The 23498-nt window shown below is 41.4% G+C and overlaps 2 protein-coding genes across 3 annotated transcripts; one reads left to right on the forward strand and one right to left on the reverse strand.

Moving 5' to 3' along the window:
• Positions 1-4194: 4194 nt before the first annotated feature.
• Positions 4195-23310, reverse strand: cdc73 (cell division cycle 73, Paf1/RNA polymerase II complex component, homolog (S. cerevisiae)). Its single transcript, XM_070974061.1, has 17 exons — positions 23163-23310; positions 22312-22417; positions 22073-22142; positions 21785-21847; positions 21590-21642; positions 19986-20074; positions 19516-19729; positions 18415-18513; positions 18077-18155; positions 17666-17730; positions 10239-10296; positions 8745-8780; positions 8477-8564; positions 6915-7076; positions 6473-6573; positions 5140-5281; positions 4195-5019 (listed from the first exon to the last, which is right to left on the reverse strand). Exons 1-17 carry the CDS (start codon positions 23291-23293, stop codon positions 4983-4985), a joined length of 1593 nt encoding a protein of 530 aa, XP_070830162.1. The 5' UTR covers positions 23294-23310; the 3' UTR covers positions 4195-4982.
• On the forward strand, positions 13150-17312 carry LOC139338794 (beta-1,3-galactosyltransferase 2-like). Of its 2 annotated transcripts, none has more exons than XM_070974062.1 (2): positions 13150-14048; positions 15280-17312. In XM_070974062.1, the coding sequence occupies exon 2, from the start codon at positions 15503-15505 to the stop codon at positions 16748-16750; it is 1248 nt and encodes a 415-aa protein (XP_070830163.1). In that variant the 5' UTR covers positions 13150-14048; positions 15280-15502; the 3' UTR covers positions 16751-17312. The 2 variants fall into 2 exon arrangements, with proteins under 2 accessions (XP_070830163.1, XP_070830164.1); XM_070974063.1 differs by having other exon boundaries at positions 13206-14048; positions 15426-17312.
• Positions 23311-23498: the final 188 nt, after the last annotated feature.

A 23498-nucleotide genomic window follows, 5' to 3' on the forward strand; every position in this document is an offset into this window, starting at 1 on the left:
AGCTGGCTGGTGTGGTGGACACAGAGACTTTGTAAAGTGGGAAAAGTTTGAAATGTGAAGAGCTTACTCATATACTTACAACTTGAGAAAGATATTCTTCCATTAATGCAGCGAAAGACTCTGTAATAATTCTGGTACCCGGTACACCAAAAACTCTTTTGCTCTCCTTCCTTTAGATATTCATTGGCAGGAATTCTAATATTGTACCCAGCATATTGAGCAGGATCCAGGACACAGAACGCTTCTGCAAAAAAATCAACAGAAAAGAAAATATATATGATTATTTGACTGATATCTTTGATAGAGTTTTGGATTGAAAAATAATGATATTGACTAGTTAATACCTTTGCAGACGGGCAGTTCTGACCAGCTGCCATCGCTGTGACACACCACAGTGTCTGAACCGACTTGTGTGTAAAAAGCATTACATTGGTATTTCAAAGACATTCGATCTGTTTGCACAAGAACACCATTTGGAACCACTGGGTGATCTCCACAGTTCCTGACTGAAAGAAAAGAGTGGTTATTTAACAGTCACAGTATCCCAGTGAATGAGTGATCACAGCAGTAACATCACAGCTTATTGTAATAAAATGAACATGATGAAATCGACCTTATTTTGCTTATCAAAACATCCCTGACTGGCTTTACAAACAATAAATGACGTTGTTTACAATAATTACATTATTTATTGCTTTAGTAAAACACACGTTTAATGTTTGCAATGTGAATGAAACAATGAATCTGAATGATTTACTTGGTATGAATTGAGGACTGGTTTCGCTCTCATTTAAGTCAGTGGTGGTAGAAGATCCTGTAAGATACAGAACAGTGATCAGTGAGAGAGCACTTGACTGAAATGTTTTTTGTTTCTTTTTTTTAAAGACATTGAAATGCTAGAATTTAATGCTCTTACCATGCAGCCTTCCTGGAAAGCAAACCAGCAGAAGAACAAATCCAAGATATCTCGCACACATTTTGTCCGTAATAAAAATCAAAGCAGAGTGAAGAGCCCAGTTCAGATCAGAATCAATTAATTATTGTTGAGGGCATCCCCCCAAAAGTTAAGAAACATGAAGTAAACACGCTCTGTCATCACAGTACTGCTCTGAAGCCAACACACTGATGGAATGCTGCCCATTGCTATCAACACTTCATATATATGGTAATAAATCAGAATTAAAACATATAAAGTGGATTTTACAAGTCATCATGAGTTTGTATCTCTGTAATTATGATATTATCTCCATATTGTGATTTTATCTTACAAGTTACATAACCTAGGTATCTGAGTAAACACACATAAATCCTTTAATCTGATTACCAGGTCAGCATCATGACAGTTGCTTTCCTGGTCAAAGATGAGACCTCAGGCCTTCAGGCTTTAGCTTAAACCTTAATTCTGTATGTTTTGTGCAAGTAACACTCCACCAAGTGTCATTTCTTCTGTGTCTGTTTACACAGTGCAGCAACAACAACACTGATTCATTTGTTTAGAGTCCAGATTTCAAAATGATTTCCCGGACAGCTGCTATCAGAGTTCAGCATTATGAAATACCAAACACAGTCAGGCCAAAGGTCAGACTGCAGCAACAGAGGTCAAATTCTGCAAAAAGATGTATACAGCAAATGGACAGGAAGCATCCTCCATATCATGTATTGAAATGACTCAGATTGATAATGGTGATTAAGATGTGATCATACGGTCGGCCTTTGAGACTCCATGACAGTCTTTGTTTGCCATCTGCTGGACACTCACGTGCTCTGCATCGCTTTCCCCAGTCAATCACAAGTCCCTGAAGACGTCAGAGCAGCATACTGAACTGAGACATGCACAGTATCAAATGGCCACTTGAGGCTGCCCCCAAAACTGAGTCAATCCCCATAAACCCTCCTATTAAAATACGCAATGCTATGGCAGAAATAAACAGGTACAAAAAACGGTTTTGTTTCCTATCGTTAATTTCCCCATTTATGACAACTCCTTTAAATTACATTAATAATACATTACATGCATAATTTGTTTTTATTTTTTCTGTCCCTGCCAACCCAACAGCCTGAGTCCATCACTGCATGTTGTATATATTTATATACTTGGGTATAATAGTGTTCCCAATGCTTGCACTACAGCTATAAATACAAACAGTTTACATCCTGGTCAGTTAGTGCTATGCTATCAGCTAACATGACAATAGCATTTGGTAGCTGAACCCTGTATTTTTTATTTTTTTTTTTGGCTATTTATATATAATGTGCAAATATACATAATAGATCACAAGGAAAAACAGCATGAAAACAAATGGCAAAAGTTCCTAAAAAGTTCATGTGGCTTGCTTTGAAACTCCTAAACGCTCCCACAGAGCAGTGCCTGTCTGTCCCCTCTTATGAAATTTAGATGATCTTATTTTGAGTAATCAGCCTTTTGTTTTCTCAAGATAACGAGTGAAATGAACCTGCGTGCATGAAAAAAAAAAAAAAGATTGGCATGAAAATTTTTTTTTAAAAAGCAAAAAATAAAGCAAACAAATTAACAATACAGAAAATATAATGAAACTATAAGATTTTAGAAAACAGATCACCAATTCAGAAAAGAAAACAGTGAAAGCTCCATGTTTGTCTGCATTGTTTTGTTATTGTGCTGAGTTGGCCACCGTACTTTGTAAGACACCGCTGACCTTTGAGAGCTCAAGTAAGTTGAGAAGTTTCTAATCATGTTCTCCGTTTCAGTTTTGTAATTTTTTCTGAGGTCTCACTGGAAACAGCATCAGAAACCAGCAGAAAGCAATTATTGACCTGCGATGATACTATCGCTTCCAGGGACGACCTGAGAAAGTGAAGCAGGATCAAATGTTGTCAAAGAGGAAGTGGAGTCTGGATGCAATCTGTCCTCCTCTTTGTTCCTCGCTCAGACTCCAGAGGTTTTTATTGATTTCTCCTCCCACTGTCTGCTTGACCAATCTCGCCCTGCCCTCGCTGATTGATGAGAAAGGTCACTTGCCAATTTCCTCTTGGGGTTTTTTCTCCTTCATCATCCGTCTTGCCACACTACGTCTTCCTTCAGTCTAGTTTTTCTTCTCACGCCTCATACCATCCATGAAAATGCACTGAGATATTTCCTTTTGTTCTTTTTAATCTGTGCAAAGTGCCACCAGATTACTTGTCATTTAGGAAACATCCCCTTCAGACTTCATCTGCCAATAAGCAGCTAATTAATTCCTGGAGTTTCATCACTTAGAAAGCAGCTAGGAACACGCGGTTAGGCCAGTAGCTGCTAAAGTCTTTGCAGCCGGCCTACATTTGCTGTAAAGGCTGTGGAAGGAACACATGATGTAGAGTCTGTGCTCCATCACCAGCACAAGCTAATACATCAGAAGTTCATCCTGACCTTGTAGCTAAAAGCTGTCAGCCAGAGTTAACTGAGAACTTCAGCGGCTTTTTAGGCTTTAAACACTTTTTTTCTCCACTAATCTTTGAGCGGCAAAGTGGGAAGTCTATGAGCTCTGGCTGTGGGGCTCCTGAGACGTGATGTTACTGAGATGAATATTTATCTTCACTCCCTTCTCACCCTTGAAACACAGAGGTGAACGCCAGCGGATGTGTCTTCCTGCATGGCAGCGTGAAGCAGCAGATGGAGGGAAGGCTTCAGAGCCAAAAACAAAGGCTTCCCGTCAAAGCACTGGTGTGACTCGAGATGACCATCCACGAGCGTCACTTTCCTTAGATTTAGATTCATCAGTTTGTTCATTTTAGCTGCCTCCTTCCTCAGTGGCTTTAATTTGAGCCCCGAGCATGTTCAGTATCTCCAGTGCACTTCAACAAGGAGACACACACCTCTCTCACGCTGGCTCTGGAACTACCTGTTTTTGGAAAACATTCAGCTGTGAGCATTTTAATTTACTGCCAAGAAAACTAGTCAAATTCAATTTGGGAAGGTCCATCTTAAGTGCAGATGAAGAAAGGGTCCGCTGTGGAATTAGTTTTTGCTTCTTGTTCTCTGATGAATAAATATAAGGTGTACAGACCGACGTTAGAATGGATTTTTTCCATTATGGTGTAATCCAGCCTGGTTCCCTGTCACCTAAAGACAGAACTCTCACATGTATGCACACTTTTCCAATCAAATAAAACCATGAAAGAGTGAAAAAGATTAATAAAGTGAACACTAACGATACACAACAGGCAGCAGACAGACATTAGTTTCTCTGAGGCTTTATTGTCTATTTTCATGTGATGACTTAAAGCAATACTTTCCATCACTGCTCTCCTCTAGCACAACACCAACAAAGAAGGAAAAAAAAACAAAGACATCCTCAAGGTCACTGCATGACCAAGAAATGTGCTGATCTGTCAAAAACTGAGCTAGGAATCGTCCGAGATCATCAGAGCAGAGCCGTTTTCTGAAGTATTAACAAATCACTCACCTGCATCCTCCTCTCTGCTCCCGGAGCTTTGGCTCTGACAGGGTTTTATCACATATGTACATTCGGACCACAGACACCCAAAATAAAGAAGATAAGTGTAAAGGAAGTCTCCTTCCTCAAACTACGTGGCCGTTTTGTTTGCACTGAGAGTTATTTTCATGTTTCTCTCAATCTAAACAATGCAAACCTCCTCTCCCTCTGACCCCTTCATGATACTGAATATCTCACTTACATGGGTTCCACAGTATGTTGCCTTTTTATATAAAACATATTTTGGTATTGTTTTTTAACTACATGAAAGCATTAGAAAACAATTACAACAAAAACACAGAAATCCCCTTAATCTCCTCTCCAGTGTCCAGAGCAACATATCCAGCACACTGCATTAGGAGTCCTCAAGGACATGTTGGAGGGAGTCCACTGGATCATCTGTCCTCCTCCTCCTGTTAAAACGGGGATCGTATCAGAAGGTGGGATGGCAGCTTGGATGAGAAGGGCTACCTCTGCGAGAGGTGGGCTGAGGAGAGTTGGAAGGTCGGAGACGGGCGCTGTTATCTGGGCTCAGAACCTGAGGTGAGACTTGTGTTTCACCATGTATCTGATGGGCGAGAAAGGGACGGGTTTAATGTATTAATGCTAAATATCAAATAACAGCAGCACAGCGACAAACAAACAGATGGGTACACTTATGTAAACATGCACAAGATTAAAGGCAGACCTGTCAAGGGTTTCCCAAAAGCGCAGGAAGACAGGCCGGTCCAGATGGCGCCTGTGGCGGCTCAGCTCCAGGACGGTCACGTCCCACTTCTGCACGTTGGGGTCTGTCTTTGCCTCATCATACTTCAAGTGAAAGGCTCGAACTGGAGGAGAATCACACAAGCACACATTCACGTAGACGAATGTGGGTCGATGGCAGAAGTAAGCAAGTAAAGCAGCACCTCACTTTAAAACGTGTGCATTAACACTGCGACGTTTGACAGGCTCTGAAGTGCTTTTAACACAGCAATGATGAGAGGATGCTGGAAGCTGCTGCATGTTGAAGATCTGCTTATAGAAATGCCATTTACAAACAGGCTATAATGTAAAACACTACCACAAAATGCAATTTATATTACATTTGTACACATATTTATTTATGTTACAACTTACAATTTACTGACTATTAAAACAGATGCTGATTAAGTTTCTGTCAATGGACTAATCACTGAATTATTTCAGCTTTAACTTCATCTGTTTGGTCATCAACCAAACACATCAGTGAATGTGTTCGATTTGATTCTGGCTGGATTCATCTACTCACAACATTATGGTTTGCAGCTCGCTGCACTCACAAACCAGCAGAAGTTCTGGGCTGGGTGTTTATGGCAGAATGGAGACACATCGTTTATCAAATACCAAGGTTTACAGAAGCACTGGTAGCCGTGAGCCGTATGGCTGTATGGGGAATCTCCGGCCTCCAGGATGTAGTAAAAGCAAAGCCAGTGTGTCTAAATCAGTTTGTTGGGTTGAGCTTGCAGTGATAATAAAGTCTATTCTCAAGAGTCAATACAGTGAACACATGCTAAACTGGATCAGCTACAAGGACGAATGTGCTGAGAAAGTTAACGCTCTTCAGCTGATGGCAAACAAGCAGCTTTCACAAGAGCACACTGACAGAAACCGTGTTATGAAGGCACGTTCTGTGGTGAGCAAGCTAACACGAAGCTGAAACCTCATTCAGAAGGGGAATTTGTGAAGAGATGAAGGAAAACCTGACATATAACCTCAGTGATAGCAGCGTCTCAGCTCTCTGCTTTCAAATGTCAAATCATGTGAACTGAAACTAAAGCTTGAGACAGGAAACACTGTGCATGTTCCTGCTCACACCCACTAACTACTTCTCTCAAAGAGACATTAAGATGGGTGGCTTTAATACTCTGGACCGATTCTAACTCAAAATTATAACCCAATTAAGTGTTGCAGCCACTCTCTCAACACCACCAAGCACAAGCTGACATCTTGTCACAAGTATGCTAACATTTCTAAAGAACGTCACAGTCGGTATCACTCACTTTTAGCGAAAATGTCGACAGGGGATCCATCAGGCAGCAGCCACGGCCAGCCTTTGAACTGCCAGGCAGGACCCTGCACAAACACGGCCACCACTCGGTCCCTGCAGGGAGGAACACTCACAGGTTGGTGCTATGAACATACATGCTGTGCTTGTCTGGGACTGTGTTGTTGTTGTGAGTTGGCAGATTTAATGCACTTAGCGCTCTGTGATTTGTATATTGAGGGTCGACTTTTAAATAGCCCACTATTCAACAACCATGAGGAAATATTATAACACAGGCTGCATGTGCCGGCCTGAGCCACATTTGTCAAACACAAACAACTCAAGAAGCGAGCAAGTTAGAAATGTTCATGCAAACTCCTGAGCCCCCTCACTGCCCACATACGCTTCCCAATTACTGAAAAACGTATTAAACCATTCAACATTTCAGAAATGCTCACCAGTCCTGTGGAGCTAGTTTGAGCGGCTGATCAATGATGCGGTATGGCACAGTGACACTCAGCGTTGTGCCTCCAGGCTGGATCTGGTCTTTGCGCCTCTGAAGCAGAACCTCATTGTCGCGCTGGATGCCCTGCTTCTTCTTCTCTTCTGGCGTGACAAACCTTTGATGGTACAGGTAAAGTTTAGACTTTCTCATTAATATATATGTTTTTTAGTTTCTGCTTTACTTTATTTTTTTACCCGCTGCAAAAATTGCAAGGAAGTGACTGAAGGTTATGTTTTTCCTCCTCTAATGTGGACTGCAATCCATAAGCATGCCCAGCTAACTAGCTTACTATCCACAGTAGTAACCGAGCATTGTTTCAAAGGCCAAGAGTTGGCAAACCATTAACTACCTACATTAGTCTGAGGGGTAACTGGTTACATAAAAAAAAAAACTTAAATCACAGCTAGCACTTAAAGAGGTTAGGCTAGCGTTAGCGGCTCTGTACCGCTGTTTATTGGTTTTGGTAAAGTTTACACTCCTGCATTGTTAGTGATTCGCTTCAAAATAAATGGTTATTCTAAAGTAATGTGAAAGTGAAAACATACAGGTTTGAAAACACAAGCACGTGTCAGCTAAGCAGCCAAACATGGTTATCTTAGAACAGTCTGATTTTATTTTTCCCTTTCATGCTTATAATAGGATTCAGTCACTGCAACAATATCTTTGTCTTTTCAATAGTTGCTTTCGTCCTCCGTCTGAAACCAGGGGCCTTGGTTTTAAAATTGGCCACTGCTGTCACTGTCAACTGTATATGTGCTGCGTGAGAGCAGAAGGCTTGACATGTGTGCAAGTAACTGAGGGGTGAGCGGTCACTTTGACTGCCAGTGATTCATTTAATATCCTTTTTGTTACTAGCATCAAAGAGGTATTATGCGGTTCACTGTCAGCAGGGTTGGTTCTTTGCCCGTTCTATGAAAAGGGATGTGTGTCTGGGTGACATGCTGTGATGTCATCACCATCTAAACCATCTACCGCAGCTTTATCTGCAAAAATGATACCAACACTCTTTAACATGGCAGGTGTGTAAAAAGATGACATTAGTCATCATTTTAAAGGCTCTTTTTGATTGGGCTGCATTATGCAGCAACACAGAGACATATTTCAAATAAGTGCACTGGCTTAAAAAGTTAGAGAAGTTTTGTTTTCAACTTTGGTTTGGTGTTTGATGAGGCCACTACAGCTGTGTGTGTGTGTGTGTGTGTGTGTGTGTGTGTGTGTGTGTGTGTGTGTGTGTGTGTGTGTGTGTGTGTGTGAACTCGCTGTCAGACAGAAGAGAGGGCGAGGAAGTGCAGCCGGTACAGCTATACTGACAGTGCGGAAAATGAGTACAAAGGCCATTTCAAATATTCAGAATGCATCTATATTGAAACAATATAAGACATGCAGGAAACAAGATAAGATCCTATAAGCTAGACTTGTCGCCGTGGGGCTCACGGAAGTGAAAAGCTAAGCAGATTAAAAGAAGCTAAACACAGATAGAAAGAGTGTGGGTATATATGGGGTATACAGACTTACTTTAGATCCTGCAGAAGATCCTTAGCATTGAGCATTGTGATGAGTGAGGTGGTGGCGGCTGGGATGATGACGATGGGTGTCCGGGACCCTGTCCAGAAAGTCAGAAGAAAAGCGCTTACAAACAAGTACTTTTGGACCTTTCAAGTACATTAGAACTATGAATATAAAGTCAGTGTTTAATGTTAATACTACATGACATTACGTAACACATGATGTACTGGGTTTCATATGAATGCCAGAAATGTCCATCTGAATGAAAGTAATGTACCTTTCTTCTGATTGGGTGGAGGTCTGGCTTGTGAAACTAGAGGTAGAAAAGAGAAGAAAAATGGAAAATTATATTATATTCATATTCATTGTGTTCCCATTCGTGTAAAATCACCTGAAAATTAGAATCTTTGTGTTTTCTTTATATCTACAGAGGGAGTGGGTCCTCTTCCACTGAGTGCACCATGTTCGACGGCAGCTCAGAACAGACAAAACAAACACTGGCTCTAGTAGAGGGCGTTTCACATTTTTAGCGACCACTGTCGGGAGGGTGAGGAGGGGTATTGGAGCGTATTCAACTGGTTGCAATCTGCAACCTCACTGCTAGTTACCCATAAATCCTACACACTGGACATTTAAATGCTTCAGCTTGGGGTACAACTGAATGATTCCTCAGACGGTATTTACTGCAGATGACTCACAAAAAGATTGGTTGAAATCCAAAGTCATAAAAATGCTCTGAACTTCTGCATTCCTTCCTCTCCACGTCCACATCTATTAATCTGCGTCACTGCCAAGTCAAAACTTTGGGTCAGTATTTGCCAAGGAGTGAGACAGACATATGATTCTTCTCAGCACACAAAAGTCCCTTTCATAGAGGAAGTTTCAGTCTAGATCTTTTCCAGGGTATGGTCACGTGTAAATGTCGAACAAAAAATCCTTTTTCAGTGAGTTCCTAGTTTCTGTCTGTGGGTGAGAAAGGGCGTGTCAAAAATGTCAAGCGTATAAAACCTGGTCAAAACCCCCTCAAATGTAGCAGCTGCTAGTGTCTCGAGCGTGACTGATGGGCTGGTGGGATAATGCAGAGCTTTCTCCTCTCACTGTCCCTGTTGAAGCTGTGGTAGATCCAAATGAGTGACAGCCGCCCGACACAGGAAACCTCCCACAGACGGACAGATGGGACTTTGTGACACTGGGTGAAAATTCGTCTCTAAAATTAAAATGCACTTTTTGGGGAGTACAGAGACTTCACATTTTCTGCCCCTTGAGAAGTTGAGGGGTAAAAGGGAACAGCTCACTCGGGCCTCATTGGAAAAAAGACTTGTATTTGTGCAAGTAAAAGCTGCTTGGTCCGTTTCCATGAAGTGCAGCGGTCTGATTATTCATTCACTTAGTTCACACTCACCTTTTTTTGGTCAACATCGTTAAAGTTGAGTTTTTATGACAAGCACAGAAAGGTTCCTTTAATGTGCCATCTACTACCACCACTACGTGATTCACATCTTTTATTATTTTGCTTAACTGTCACGCACATTACATCCTAAAAATGGGATGTTTTAATCATGTTCAAGTATTCCCGCGTTTGCAGGGGATCATGCAGCCCTATTTGGCTCTTTTTTGATTCATAACAGATGACTCAAAAGTTGAATTGGTCACAGGATGCTATAGTTTTAGAAAACACAAGATGCACACTCCAAAGACGCACTTATTTAAACAAATTATCATTCTGTGACGCTGTAAGCAGACAAATGCATGCATGTACGTGGACACTAACCAGGACGGGGGACAGGCTGCAGCGCGGGGGTCTGGGCCTTCCGAGCAGATGCTCCTTCCTGGAAAACACAAAACCCAAGTCTTAACTAAATAAATGCAGACATATGCTTTGGTGTGCACGTGAATCCAAAGGCTTAACTTAATAATAATAATTTTTCCTGACTGCTCAACAACACTTATCAAGACTTTGAGACACACAATCAGGTTATTCAATGTGATAAACAGTCACGCACAGTCTGGGAAGAAAACGTAGTTTCAGAGAGGAGCTATGGGACAATAGGAGGAGGTCAGTTTAAAAGCTGTGACCCTTTCTCCACGTTAAAACATGGTCCTTCGCTGGTGGCTGCTCATCCTCCACTACCTCCAGGTCACTACTGATTCCCTCTAGAGAGGCAAGTGTGTGTGGAGTGTGCCTGTGCGTGTGCGTGTGTGGAGAATGGAGCAATGGTGGCTTTAAAGGGGTGACACACTAGGGGTCACAGTCTCGCAGTCATCCATCATCCAGTGACACTCGCGCAGGCTGGAGCTCACGCTGACAGAGGAGCTACAGAACATGCCACCCTGGCTGGCCTATGGCTGAGGCCTGTTCAGTGCCAGCACTGTCAGGGTGTCGTGCTCGACAGTCCACACCATCCCAGAATTAGGAAGTAACACTCCACACAGTTATTCCATGAATGGAGACTAGCAGAAAATAGCCCACTGATTTATGGAAAGGCTGAGCTTTTGGTTGAACGCGAAGGAAACATCACAAAAATAAAGATGACTTTGCAATTTATTTAACTGGCCTGAAAACAAAGGGAAAAGAAATGCAAGTGCTCTGTTTGGACAGGAACAAAATTTAAAGTCATACTTATGTAACCTTGCTACATAATGAAGTTCATGCTGTCTGTAGGAACAAAATTAATGTTGATTAGTGATATTGTCCGTCTCAATTATTGATATAAAACACAATACAATTTCAATAATATTGAACCTTGAACTGAACATACAGGATATGATCCGTCCACTTGGATCGAAGCACATCAGCCTGAGCTCCTGCACAGTGCTGGGAAATCTAATGCTTCAGAAAACGGATTTCAAGACATGCAGCCGTCTTCAATTTGGCTCACTTGCAGTACTGAGGTGATTGATCCCTATTTATTATACTTTCCTATTATACTTATTCTAAAACTGCAGCTGGTAACTATTTTTGCTATCTGTGAATCTGTTGATCGTTTGTCTGACAGTCTATAAAATGAAACGTGTGTGAAAACTATCCATTTTTATCATGCGTCTTTTCAAAGAAGTGGCTTTAAGGAAGAGAAGTGAGAAAAATCGACCAGCACTGAAACGATTTGTTGACTAATTGATTCGTGGAGAAGGGTGAGATTATGTTCATGTTTACCCATTTTATAGGGGTATGAGGAAGATTATATATAGGTTGCGTATGATTAAGAGATACAAAAATTTACTTACAAGTATTGTTGAAGCTGTACTTAATTGTTAAAAGTACAAAAATATTTGGTTAGGGTCATAATATTGCTAAAAAATGAAAAACCATGGCTTCAAACTGAAATACATGTAAGAGACGTGTGTGTGGCTTCTTTGAGCACGCTCAAGAGTCCTCTGCAATAAATTATTCAAGAAGTGTCCTCAGTAAAAATAATGAGCAATGAATGTTTCAGAAGATTAATTTAGACGATCTTCCAGCATCTACTCAGGACCTACTAGGCCTCGTCCCCATGCTGTCCATGGATGTCAGTACAGTTCATTCCTGCCAATCAAAGCAATTCAAAACGACTGAATATGAGGATGAGGATGCCATCTACACGTTGTCAGCATTTTTCAATATAAATTGATCAGAAAACAACCAGTCTTAACGGCTAGACAGCCTAACGGTCTCTTGACGAGCACTAAGTTCTGTTTTTTTCTCCTTTCATCCCATGAGCTGCAGGGCAGGGTCTATCAGCAGCACTGCAGGACCGCTGTCAATTACAGATAAATGCTTGTCTGCAGCTCAGCCGCAGTTTGGCCGCTTGCACTTTCCCTCAAGTGAAAATACGCTTTACACCAAGAGATGCTCCTCATTACAGCGTTACAATACAATATTTAAGGGATTGCATGATGAAAAGAGCCACCCACCAGGGATGTTCCAAGTGGATGGTAGCCATTAAATTAAATGAAAAGTCTCGTAAATCCAATACTTCAGAACCTTACAGTACTACTAATCACTGAACTGTACCACTGTCCACAACAATAACATGATACTGAAAAATAATGTAAAATGTTTTGTATGAGGAGTATGTGTATGCATTTAGTGTTCTGATCTCCCTTGCAACATGACCTAATATGACACTCCAGTATGAAAAGCTGTGCAAGCCTGAAAAAAGGCAGGCAGGCGCATCTGAAGGGATCACAACCACCAATGAGCACACATGCAAAAAACAAGAAACTCCTCTTCCTTTACCATCCGTAATCGGAAAAAATAAATAGAATACAATGAATAAATACCTCTCCCAGTTTTACTGTAGCAGAATTCAATGCCTGAATGTGAAACGTTAAATGAATGTGTTGCAGACCACCACAGCTGAATGGGGGCAGCAGAAACACTGTTGTAATTTTCTGTGTTCCCATCATCATCCAGTACGAGAGACTGGCATGAGATGCATTAAAAGACTGAGACAAAAAATGGTTTTGAGTTCCAGTCACACTGGTCAGTGTCACCAGTAAGAGGATGTAACATGATGTTTGCTATCTTTCAATCTGTCCAATAAGGCAATCCGCAAACCTGGAAGTGGCGACATGAAGGCGTCTCTCCGCTCTCCTCTTACTTCACAGCATAGCAAGCTGAGATAATGCTTTATTCCTCTTTCTGGAGAGTGGGCGTGAATACAAATAGGCCAGCAGCCCAACTACCCCTCCCCTTGAACAGAGCAGGCAGCAACAGCAGCAGAGACGGCGTGACGTGGTGGGAGAGCGTACTGCCACCAAGCCTGGAGCTGCCACACACACACCATACAGCACTGCCTCCTGTTCATCTTCCTCCTCCCCCGCTGCTTTCACCCCTCTAGCCCTCTTGCAGACAACACAGCGAGCAGAGCATGAGGGGCTGCTGAATGGGGAGGGTGAGAAGACGAAAGTGGAGACAGAAAAAAAAGGACAGAGCACCACAAGGAGGACGGACGTGAACACGATAGCATGTGAGAGGAAGAGCGAGTGGAAACAAGCGAGGGGAAACAAGGAAGAAAAAATGATCAAACGGAGTTATGCAAAGCCTATGCATCATCCAGAGATGATCCCAATCTATCCACCGCTGCTTTCATATACAAAATACAACAAGTGACGACAGTGAAGGGACCCAGGGCTGCAGCTAACAGCCAGCTACTGACTCTCTACTGCCTTTGGCCAACAGACGGAAGCAGCAGCGGAAGCAGCAGCGGAAGCAACAGCGGAAGCAGCAGCAGCATTAGCATCAAGCCTCTGGGGACAATGCGCCAAGGCAGATGGAGAGACTGCAACACTGGAGCTCTGACACATGCTTTGCCTATGCATGCAAACACAGACACTTGTGCATGCATGTGGTAGATATCTCAGCGCCTTGCTGATGGCTCAATTTGCATAACAGCCAACATGGGTTGGGTTAAATGATGAGGGTGATTTGTTAGACAATGTAAAGGAGAGCAGAATCTAAGTCGCCGAGCTGAGGCTGTATTGTGAGGCTAAGAGCACGGTGGGAACATTAACCAAGAGGGTGATCCGTGTGTGAGAGTTATATTTCATCACTTTCAGGAAGGCTTGATGCCAGAAATAGACGAGTATCTACATTAACATGGTGAGTTCACGCTGAGAAGGCTTTGATGCAAATGTGCACATCAACATTAATATGCTATGCTGAAGAAATAATTCATGCTTCAGTCGATCAGTTTTTATGTACCATACAGGATGTGAAGGCTGTGCCTTCAAAAAGGAAAAACTAGTTTCTATTTCTGTTGATGCATGCATAAGAGCCAACAAAGTCTTTTCAGTGCTTCTGTGAGCTCTCACAAACCACTCTTTGTCTTGTTGGGGTCCTTTAAGAGGGTACTGTGTAATTCAGTAAAAAAAAAAAGAGAGTGAGAACACACTCCACTTCAAGGTGCTAGCCGCCTGCAAACATAAGTTGTTCTTTCAATAACCATTACTCATCTGGATACTGTTCAAGAGCAAAAGGCTGTAGAGTTGAGGGGGGAGCATGTATTGTGTTCTTTCCTGTTCTGAAAGCAGTAAGAGATCTCTCCTTAACCACATAACTTAAGATTACGCTGCCTCAACCGAAGTTCAGTAAACAGTCATCATCAAGATTCAAAGGTCACTTCTAGAAAATCGTGCAAATTTACAAAGATTATTTTGTTTTTACTTACTTATTATCCTAAAAATAGAGATGGGAACTGAAACTATGGGAGACATTTAAACTAAAGACTAACATTGTGTAACTTGGGGGCGGCAGAAATGAGCTTTAAACAACAGCGACATTTTACTTTTTAGGTTTATAAGACTAACATGTTAGCAAACAGCTACTTATATACACATGCAGTAGTCACAGAGCATCACTATCATTCATTTGGAGTCCTGTTGATGGCCACCTGATGGACTTAACTCCAATATGCATTGTTCTTTTAGATCAGTTTTGGTCTGCATTAAATTGTGAGGAAAATATCTGGCTGCTAAATGCTCCACATATGTTCACCAAACAGTCACTAACTTTGCCTGTAGTTCGGTGCAGGGCAGATAGAGCGCTGTGGTAGTCTTTTCTTTTTTACTGAAAACAGCTGCCTGGTAGGAGTGGTGAAAGAGAACCAAAACAGTCAAGATGCTGGCTGTAAAACCAAAACAATGAGCTGAAAGATGATAAATCACCCCACAGAGTCATGTAATAATCCTCCACAAAGAGCAACACCTTTCACATACATGCAGTTATTTCATCTGTTGTCAATATGAGAACATTGATTCTAGCAGCTTTAATGTGACTATGTGACACTCTGTATCTATCTCATTGCTTAAATATATCTTCTCCTGTCTCCTAGGCAATCACTAGAGATGAGACATTGGAGTGGACTCACACCTTACAGCTGTCTTGTTAGATTATGACCAAGTGATCTGCATATCGTGGAATGAAATCTCAACATTGGATCCCTTAGTAAAGGCATCATATATTTCACTTTGCCTCCAGGGATCAAAGGCAGAAGCTGCTGACGACTGGCCTTACAAGTTTGACAACTATCTGGGTGAAGTGGTCCTGCCGCAATCATGAAGTGGCGTCGACGCCATTGCTGTACATACACAGCTAACCTTCTCTATCTCCTCTCTCTGTTGGGTGTACTGGTCTTTCTGGTCCAACAGGTGTGGCTGCCTAAGATCACAGGTATGCCATGGTGGAGAGGCCATCCTGTTGTGTATGGAGGTGGTGAACTTCATGCCACCAAAGCCAAGTGGAATGTGAGCACCCAGCATTCAGCCTGGAGGTTTGTCATTGTTCCAAAGCCAACATTCAAGGCTGACACGAACAATAGCTCTCATGAGAACGAAGGTGTCCCCTCTCCTCCAGGAGACCCATTGGCAGCCAGTGTAGAGGGAGAACTCAACGGCACTGTAACCCATGGGCCTTTCACTTATATCATCAACGAGGCAGACAAATGTGCAGAGAGCAGGCCAGCGCCATTTCTAGTGTTGCTGATAGCTACTGAGGCTCGGCAGGTGGAGGCAAGAAATGCTATACGGCAGACATGGGGGAACGAGAGTGTGGCCCCTGCTCTGGGATTCATCCGGCTGTTTCTGCTGGGGAAAAATGAGGGAGAGCTGGGAATTTTACAACAGAGGATGCTAGAAGCAGAGAGTCGGAGATATCATGACATCATTCAGCAGGACTTCATGGATTCCTACAAAAACCTGACCATTAAGACACTGATGGGAATGAACTGGGTGGCAATTCACTGCCCGCAAGCCAGCTATGTAATGAAGACGGACAGTGACATGTTCGTCAACACAGAGCATCTCATTTACAAGCTGCTCAGGCCAGAAATTAACCCGAGGAAGAACTATTTCACAGGCAGTAACATGAGAGGCTTTGCACCAAACCGAAATAAAAACAGCAAGTGGTACATGCCCCCTGAGCTGTACCCAAGTGAGAAGTATCCCACCTTCTGCTCTGGGACTGGCTATGTCTTCTCTGGAGACTTGGCGGGGAAAATCTATCAAGCATCGCTAAGTATCCGCCACCTGCATTTGGAGGATGTGTATGTGGGGATATGCCTGGCTAAGCTCGGGATTGAGCCCACTCCTCCATCCAATGCATTCCTATTCAACCACTGGCGGGTGTCCTATTCCAGCTGCAAGTACAGCCATCTGATAACGTCACATGGGTTTCACCCCAATGAACTACTGAAATACTGGCATCACCTGCAGAGCAACAAACACAATGCCTGCGTCAACACACTGAGGGCAAGAGCAGGCAAGACACACTCATACAAATTGAACAGAGAGAGACCAGCTCGATAACTGAAACTGTTACCGCTAAACTCTCACTGTTCGATACAAATAATTATCTACATCTCAACATATTCTCTTCACTTGACATCAAGGGTTTACATCTTTAAGCATACAGAAACTCAACAGTTCAACAATTCATCAGAAATGTTTAAAGTAAACTTATGAATTGCTCTGAATGGATGATTGCCAATTTTGTACAAAAGAAATGAAAAATGTTTATATGTCTGAGTCAAACCACTGGAGAGTTTATGTATACAGTTATATTTACAAAAGAATAAGCTGTGCTATACTGTGGTGCAAAAGATATACTTTTTTGTAATGATTTACTGGGTGTGGTTCATACTGTACATACAGACTGGACAAGGTACGGTGCCAATAAAACATTTCCACACATTTATCAAATAGTCAGTGAAGTCGTTTCAAAAGAGGCTTGTTTACACATGAAGTCATGAGATTGTTGCACGTTGAAAGCAAATGCGGGACCAGCCCTTTCTTATGTACATTCAATTTGGAAAAAGTAGATTTGATGACTTGATGTCACAATGCACCTATAAAGGCAGTCGGAAAAGTCAACATTTTCTGTGGTTCATGTTGATTCTCTCTCTCTCTCTTTTTTTTTTTTTTTTAACTTAATTTAACAACTTTAGAAATAGAGAAGTGAATGTCAACTGACTGATGCTGTGAGTCATTACATGGCAACAATAACAGGCATCATATGTTACACGATTCTATTTGTAATGCCAAAACACAGAAGTCCTTATCAAATAGGTCATATTGAGGCTTTGGTTAGCTGCTGCTCTAGCAGATACCAATAACTCTAAACAAATCTTTCCAGGTGTGTTCAGAGTGAAATTTGCATGCAGTGCAGCTCTGGCATCAGTCTTCTTACAACACTGTCCACAAAGAACAAAGCATTGATCTTACCGTCACTGACTTCAGGGTCATGCCGTGGTAGGTGCCCATGGTATCAATCTTGAAACCCTCCGTTTCTAAGAAAACAACACACAATAAGTTGCAGATTGCTAGCAGAGCAAAATGGGTTATTCTCTGCTGTAACAAGATTGCACTTTTCAATTTAAACAGTTAATGTCACTACTTAAGGAAAATTGCAAATATACAATGCCACTGTTGTGTATTTATACCTTGCACTAACGTGTTTATTGATACCGGGTGTAAACGCTGTAAAAGTCATGGTATATATCAATCTATAATCTATGTTGACCCACAGATCAATGTGTAGGCAACCCTGTATATTCCTTATTAGCCAAACACACACAGTCTCCTTTGTAAATGTTTGAGACTATAGTTAGTTACAGCAGCGCCAGTAAAACTCACCCTCTTTTCCTTTGAATCGCTCCTGATCGTATCTGTTGTAGGCAGCTGGGACAGGCTGCTTGTTCCTCAGGGATGGTTCCTGGAAAGAACAGGGAACAATTACTTCTGGTACACACCTGTCAGTAACCTGTACTGTAACATGAAGAGGTCATTTATAGTTAAATAACTTCTGACATTTTTGAAACAACCTCTCGGTTATTTTCAAGCTTTATATTCATTATTTAACAGCTATAAGAATACACACACACTCTTTGTGACTGGTGTCTGGCCAAATTTAAACATCCTTGACATATTAAAAATGCTGCCTTATATAAACGTACAGGGAATGTCTTTCTTACCGCTTGAGTGGTGTTCTGTGCTGGTCTCTGCTCTGGTGCTCGTCCTTCCTCTCTGGCTTTCACTGACTGAAGGATGGCAAATATGTTCTTGGAGAAGTTCTGCAGTGGAAGGTCGGGATATGGTGAGTTCATGTTAGAGCTAGCTACTTTCTAGTTCCAGCTTCCGTACTATAAGGACTGCTGTTTTTCTTTGTCATCTATGACAGTGAAAGAAGAGTCTTTTGGCTCTGGAAATTGATGAGCACCATTTTATTGACTACAGATCTTATAGTCTACGTAAACCAGTTGCAGCCCTAGTTCATGCACAAAAAGTTACTGCTTTTCAAGTGATTTGAGTGAAGATCTAAGTGCAGAACTGTCTGCAACTTCAGCATCAAACAGTTGACGTTCACAGCATCCTGTGTCTGAACTCTACAGAGTGTCGCATTATGGCGCCTCATGACAACCACACATCACACATACAATGTACCACAGCAGGGGAACATAACATTAAAAGCTTGAATGTTGTGAGAATAAATTTATAAGCTGTCCTTTGCACAGTTTTAGATGTTTCAACACATTTCAACAAGCACACTTCATGACAAATACCCAAGTTATACAGGCAAAACAGAGACAAAGATATGTTTTCAAATTTAGCCATTATCCATTATCCATACATTAAAGAAATGATTTCTATTCTGCCTGAATAATTAATCGAAGCATACAGCTGATCAACACTATACTGGTTTTGGGATGATCATGTCAAAGTCCTTCAGCAGCCCAGTAAAAACTCATCTTTTAAGCATAATGAAAAGCATACTCCTGCTGCCACCTAGTGGTTGAGATCTTCACCTTGCTACACACTTCGGGTATTGTCACAGTTGGGCCCTTTGAAAGATTTTCCCACACCCAAAGACATTTTTCTGAGAGTTCAGCCAGTTTTGTAAAATAGGACAGAAAAAATGTGTACAGTAAAGTGGTCTTGAATAAAGCTCCAAAATCATGGTCTGAAATTTGTTTCTTGCTGTATGCTGTTAGCAACATGTGCTGAGGTTAGAAGAACAGTGTTTGCAGAAAAATCTCACTGTGTTTGAACACCATTAGCTTAAAGTGGACTCTGACCTTTCCAGTGCTCTGGAGAATGGTTGTCCTGGTCCTCCAGACCCTCTCTCTGCTGACGATATCTCTGGTGACATCCACCTCAGCATCCACAAAGCTTCTCTGCTTCAGGGTTATGTCATCATCCAGGTCTGTTTTGATGGTGGAACGTTTCTTGGCCATAATCTTGGCTTTGATGGCTGCGATTTTCTCCACTGACATGGCTTCAGACAGTGATCTGGAGGAGGAGGACAGAAGTTTGGATCAGTTGAACAACTCGCTGCTTCAAGGAAGTGGCCTGTGGCTGTCAACGTGGAGTAAAAAGTGACATCCAAAGCAATCAGATTAACATTGATCAGTTAACACTGTGACTACAGCACAGTGAATAAACATCACAACTAATCTCAGTGGTGAACTTATTGAAACTGGAGAGGTTATTGCTTCATATAGAAAGCACATAATGTATAAAGGCAGCTGGGGCAAATCTATTATACCTGATCTGGTCAGTCTGCACGATGCCCTCTTTGTGGCCCTCCAGACGGGCGGCCAGACGCTCCTTATCCAGACGCACTCGCTCCTCATCCTTAAGATGAAAGCACATTAGCACATTATTAGCGAACATAAACTGTGCATTTATAAAAGTTTAGTAATCTGTCATCTACACTTATTGTGCATTAGTAAGTGGTATTCTGGGCAACTGTTTGGACTTTCGTGGCTTGATTTAAGGATGTAACCATTCAATTTATTACTAGTGTTTCACTGACACTCACTTTGATCAAATTTGACAGCAGCCAATTATATTTTTGGTTGGTTACCTATGCACTTGATGTTTTGCACTGTTCACCTCAAAGGAACTGATGGTGCACTATATAACTGCTCTTGTCTTGCATGGGAGTGAATCAGTTAACCCTGATTGTCAGTTGAAGGTTTTTAAATGCAACAAAATGGATTTCTTCATTACTACACTTACACACAGACTGTTAAATTTAGGCTAAATATATCAGCGTTTCCCCTACATTCAGAATTATTAGCGAAGATACTAAAAGTTCACACAATTATCAAGTGAAGCTCTGTCCTACACACTGCTGCACTTGTTGTATTTTACTTGATTTTATTTATTCAATGTCATTTATTTTAACCTATGTTTCATAGTTTTACTCTAAGTGAGTAAAGACTTGTGAATACAAATGGTCTCTGGGGCAATACTGGGTTGTGCCCTACAGGCAGATAACCCTACAGTGAGATTACATCCATGAGTAGATGTCCTGAGGCGGCTGTGAAATGCCTGCTTATGTGTAATTAAGACCTGTGCTGAATCAGTATCTGTAGAGAAGGAAAAAATACTCTGTTGTGTCTGAGAACCACAGAAAGCAGAGAGACCAGATTTTTATCCATATTCTTCTCTATTTTTACCTAGATTATAATATTTTACTTTGTGGTTTTATACATTGTCTTTAATTTTAATATTTTCATCCTTATCTCAATCTTATTTTACATTCACTTTTTCTATCCTGTTTTTATGTGAATTCTGTTTTCTCTAACGCACTCTTGGTGCATGTGAAACCTTTTAAATACTACATTGCTTGTCAGCAACTAATCATACAGTAACATCAGAAGCAATCTGGCCTTGCGTACTCAGATGAACGTGCCATGCAATTGACACACAGTCATAATTTTGTTTTAATGAAAACTCATCTCCTGGCATTCTTGGTGTTCTTCGCCACTGTTTTGGCCTCTCTGGAAACCTCATCAGGCCTTTCACATAAAACGAGATTGAAACGATGTTCAATACTTCAAACCATTTTTATACATTTCTTCTGTTCTTTTACACGGTTGTAAATGTTTTGTTCTAATTCCATTTAAATGTGGTTGAAAACCTATCAGGACAAGAGCTCCTTGCTCACGTTTGTATTGTTTCACTTCAGTGGAATTTACTGGTTATGCAGCTGTTTCCAATAAACAAGTAAACAAAACACCTCAGTCAATAATAGACTTTCGGCCTATTCTTGGAGCTGTTCTTGCTTGCGGGATAGAGACAAGGGAATAAATGTTTTACAACTAAGAAACTGTTAGTGGAAGATATTTTATGTCAGTTTACCTCAATCCTTGGTTTTTTGGCTTCAGAAGACACTTCATCAGCTGCTCGTTTGACTGAAAAAGCAGAGGTGGTATCACTTTAATAAAAAATATGTTCGAGTATTCAACAACAATCAATCAATCAATCCAGCCTCATAAAACAATAAATCAATACTAGCTCTTCAAACTTCATGTTATAGATATAGTGTGACCTCACCTTGTGTTGGCCTTTGCAAACCTATTTCTATAGGTGCACTTCTGTCAATACTTGTCGATGTAGCTGTGAAAAGACAAAATTAAAACCTGCATTAACAAGTTAGCAATTACACCAACGATACCTAGCCTCGTCCTTATCACTGTTGATAATGTATTAGATCGACATTAAGACCCATAACAAAACTCATATGAAATCAGGACAGAGTATAAATGCGTCGGAGAAGGACACAAACAAATTCTATACAATATAAACACAACGTGCAAGACAGATCTCCCAAGTGTTACTTACAACTCTCGCCATTGAGATACGACAGCAAACCTTTTCGATCAGGTCGTCTGACAACAGGGATGTTCTCTGTCTGTAAACAGCACACAATCATGTAACCCAAAATTACTTTGAGGACACTTGTGAATTTTCTTAACATATTGCAAAAAAGGAGGCTGAAATAGATGTTATGCTAAATAATTACTGGCACAGTTTAAGGCATAAGGCAGTTTGATTATTTTCAGTTATTCCAGAGCACTTACTGCAGCTCGTCGGACATAGGATGGATGTGGAAGATGCACATTGTTGAGCAGGAACAAGATCGAGTCCAAAGTATAATATTCTTTAGGCTGGCCCTCTTTCCCAGTACTGAAGGTAGAAACACAAGCAAAGAAATACCTACACATCACTCAAACGTCAAGTGCATCTGACCCCTAAAATGTCAAACGTACACAGACTGCAGCAGGTGGCACATTTATGTGAATCTATGTTGCATTCAGCCTACAGTATGCAGGACATGTATTTGGGTAACTCGATTCAAGTTATGAAACATCGCTTCTGAAATGACATAACTTAAACACGGTGCTATCAACAGTTATCCGGATAGCTAGCGTTAATCTCCAAAACCTTGCGCAACTTCATTTTCTGCGTTACATGAGCAAAGTTTGTTTTGTTGCTCTCTAAACAAAGCCGCTTTTAGCCATGACAATAGAAACTAAATACATAAATCTTTCCCCTTCTGTCACCGGACCCCTGACTCCATGGGAACACAACTCAACGCTAGCTAACGTCGCTAATTAGTTAGCATCACATTACTACTGCAAGTTTAGCTGTAGCACGCTATCTCTCTGTTAAATACATTTTAAGTTTAAAAAGAAACGAGTGAGGGCTGGCAAAGAGGCTCTGTGGCCCAGCGCATGGTAGTTGAGTATCAGTCCAAGGCAACCAAAGAGTGTTTTAAGTTTTAAGTACAACAACGAGAAGAGGAGTTAGGTTAGCATCTTAGCATCTAGTAGCTAGCGAGGCGTACGCTGTTACTAGCGCCACAAGGCACCGATTAGCTTCAGCTGCGGGCCTACGGATGTGATTCATAGATATTTTAGCATCAACGTACCCCCAAATTATGTAGTTTGTCTTGACATTCTTCGGCCAAGAGAACTCTCCAAATATGACTTCATCTCCTTTTGCGACGATTTCCTTTTTCTGGATGTTATACTGACGGAGAACACTCAACACATCCGCCATCTTCACTTGTCTTGATGTAGTGTGTGTGCGAAGCCCTCAGTTATCAACATGATGTGGCCTCGCAGGATGCCTGATCTGAAGAAAAACTTTTTTAAGGACCAATGTCCCCAGGACTGTCAAAGCTGGCAGTGGACACATCTCTGGTTGCTGGGTCAAATTAAATACCACCGTTATTGACGGAATTCTTGATTTTGACAAGTTTGTC

The sequence above is a fragment of the Chaetodon trifascialis genome, chromosome 11 (assembly GCF_039877785.1).
Source record: "Chaetodon trifascialis isolate fChaTrf1 chromosome 11, fChaTrf1.hap1, whole genome shotgun sequence".
Taxonomy (NCBI): domain Eukaryota; kingdom Metazoa; phylum Chordata; class Actinopteri; order Chaetodontiformes; family Chaetodontidae; genus Chaetodon; species Chaetodon trifascialis.

What these genes read in the sequence shown, in the direction of transcription:
- LOC139338794 (XM_070974062.1), top strand. Translation starts at nt 15,503, where the DNA reads ATGAAGTGGCGTCGACGCCATTGCTGTACATACACAGCTAACCTTCTC.
- cdc73 (XM_070974061.1), bottom strand. Translation starts at nt 23,293, where the DNA reads ATGGCGGATGTGTTGAGTGTTCTCCGTCAGTATAACATCCAGAAAAAG. An exon ending in TTCTCCAGAGCACTGGAAAG is followed by an intron (nt 18,514 to 19,515) that starts GTCAGAGTCCAC and finishes CTTCCACTGCAG; the next exon opens with AACTTCTCCAAGAACATATT. An exon ending in TGACCCTGAAGTCAGTGACG is followed by an intron (nt 10,297 to 17,665) that starts GTAAGATCAATG and finishes TGTGTTTTCCAG; the next exon opens with GAAGGAGCATCTGCTCGGAA.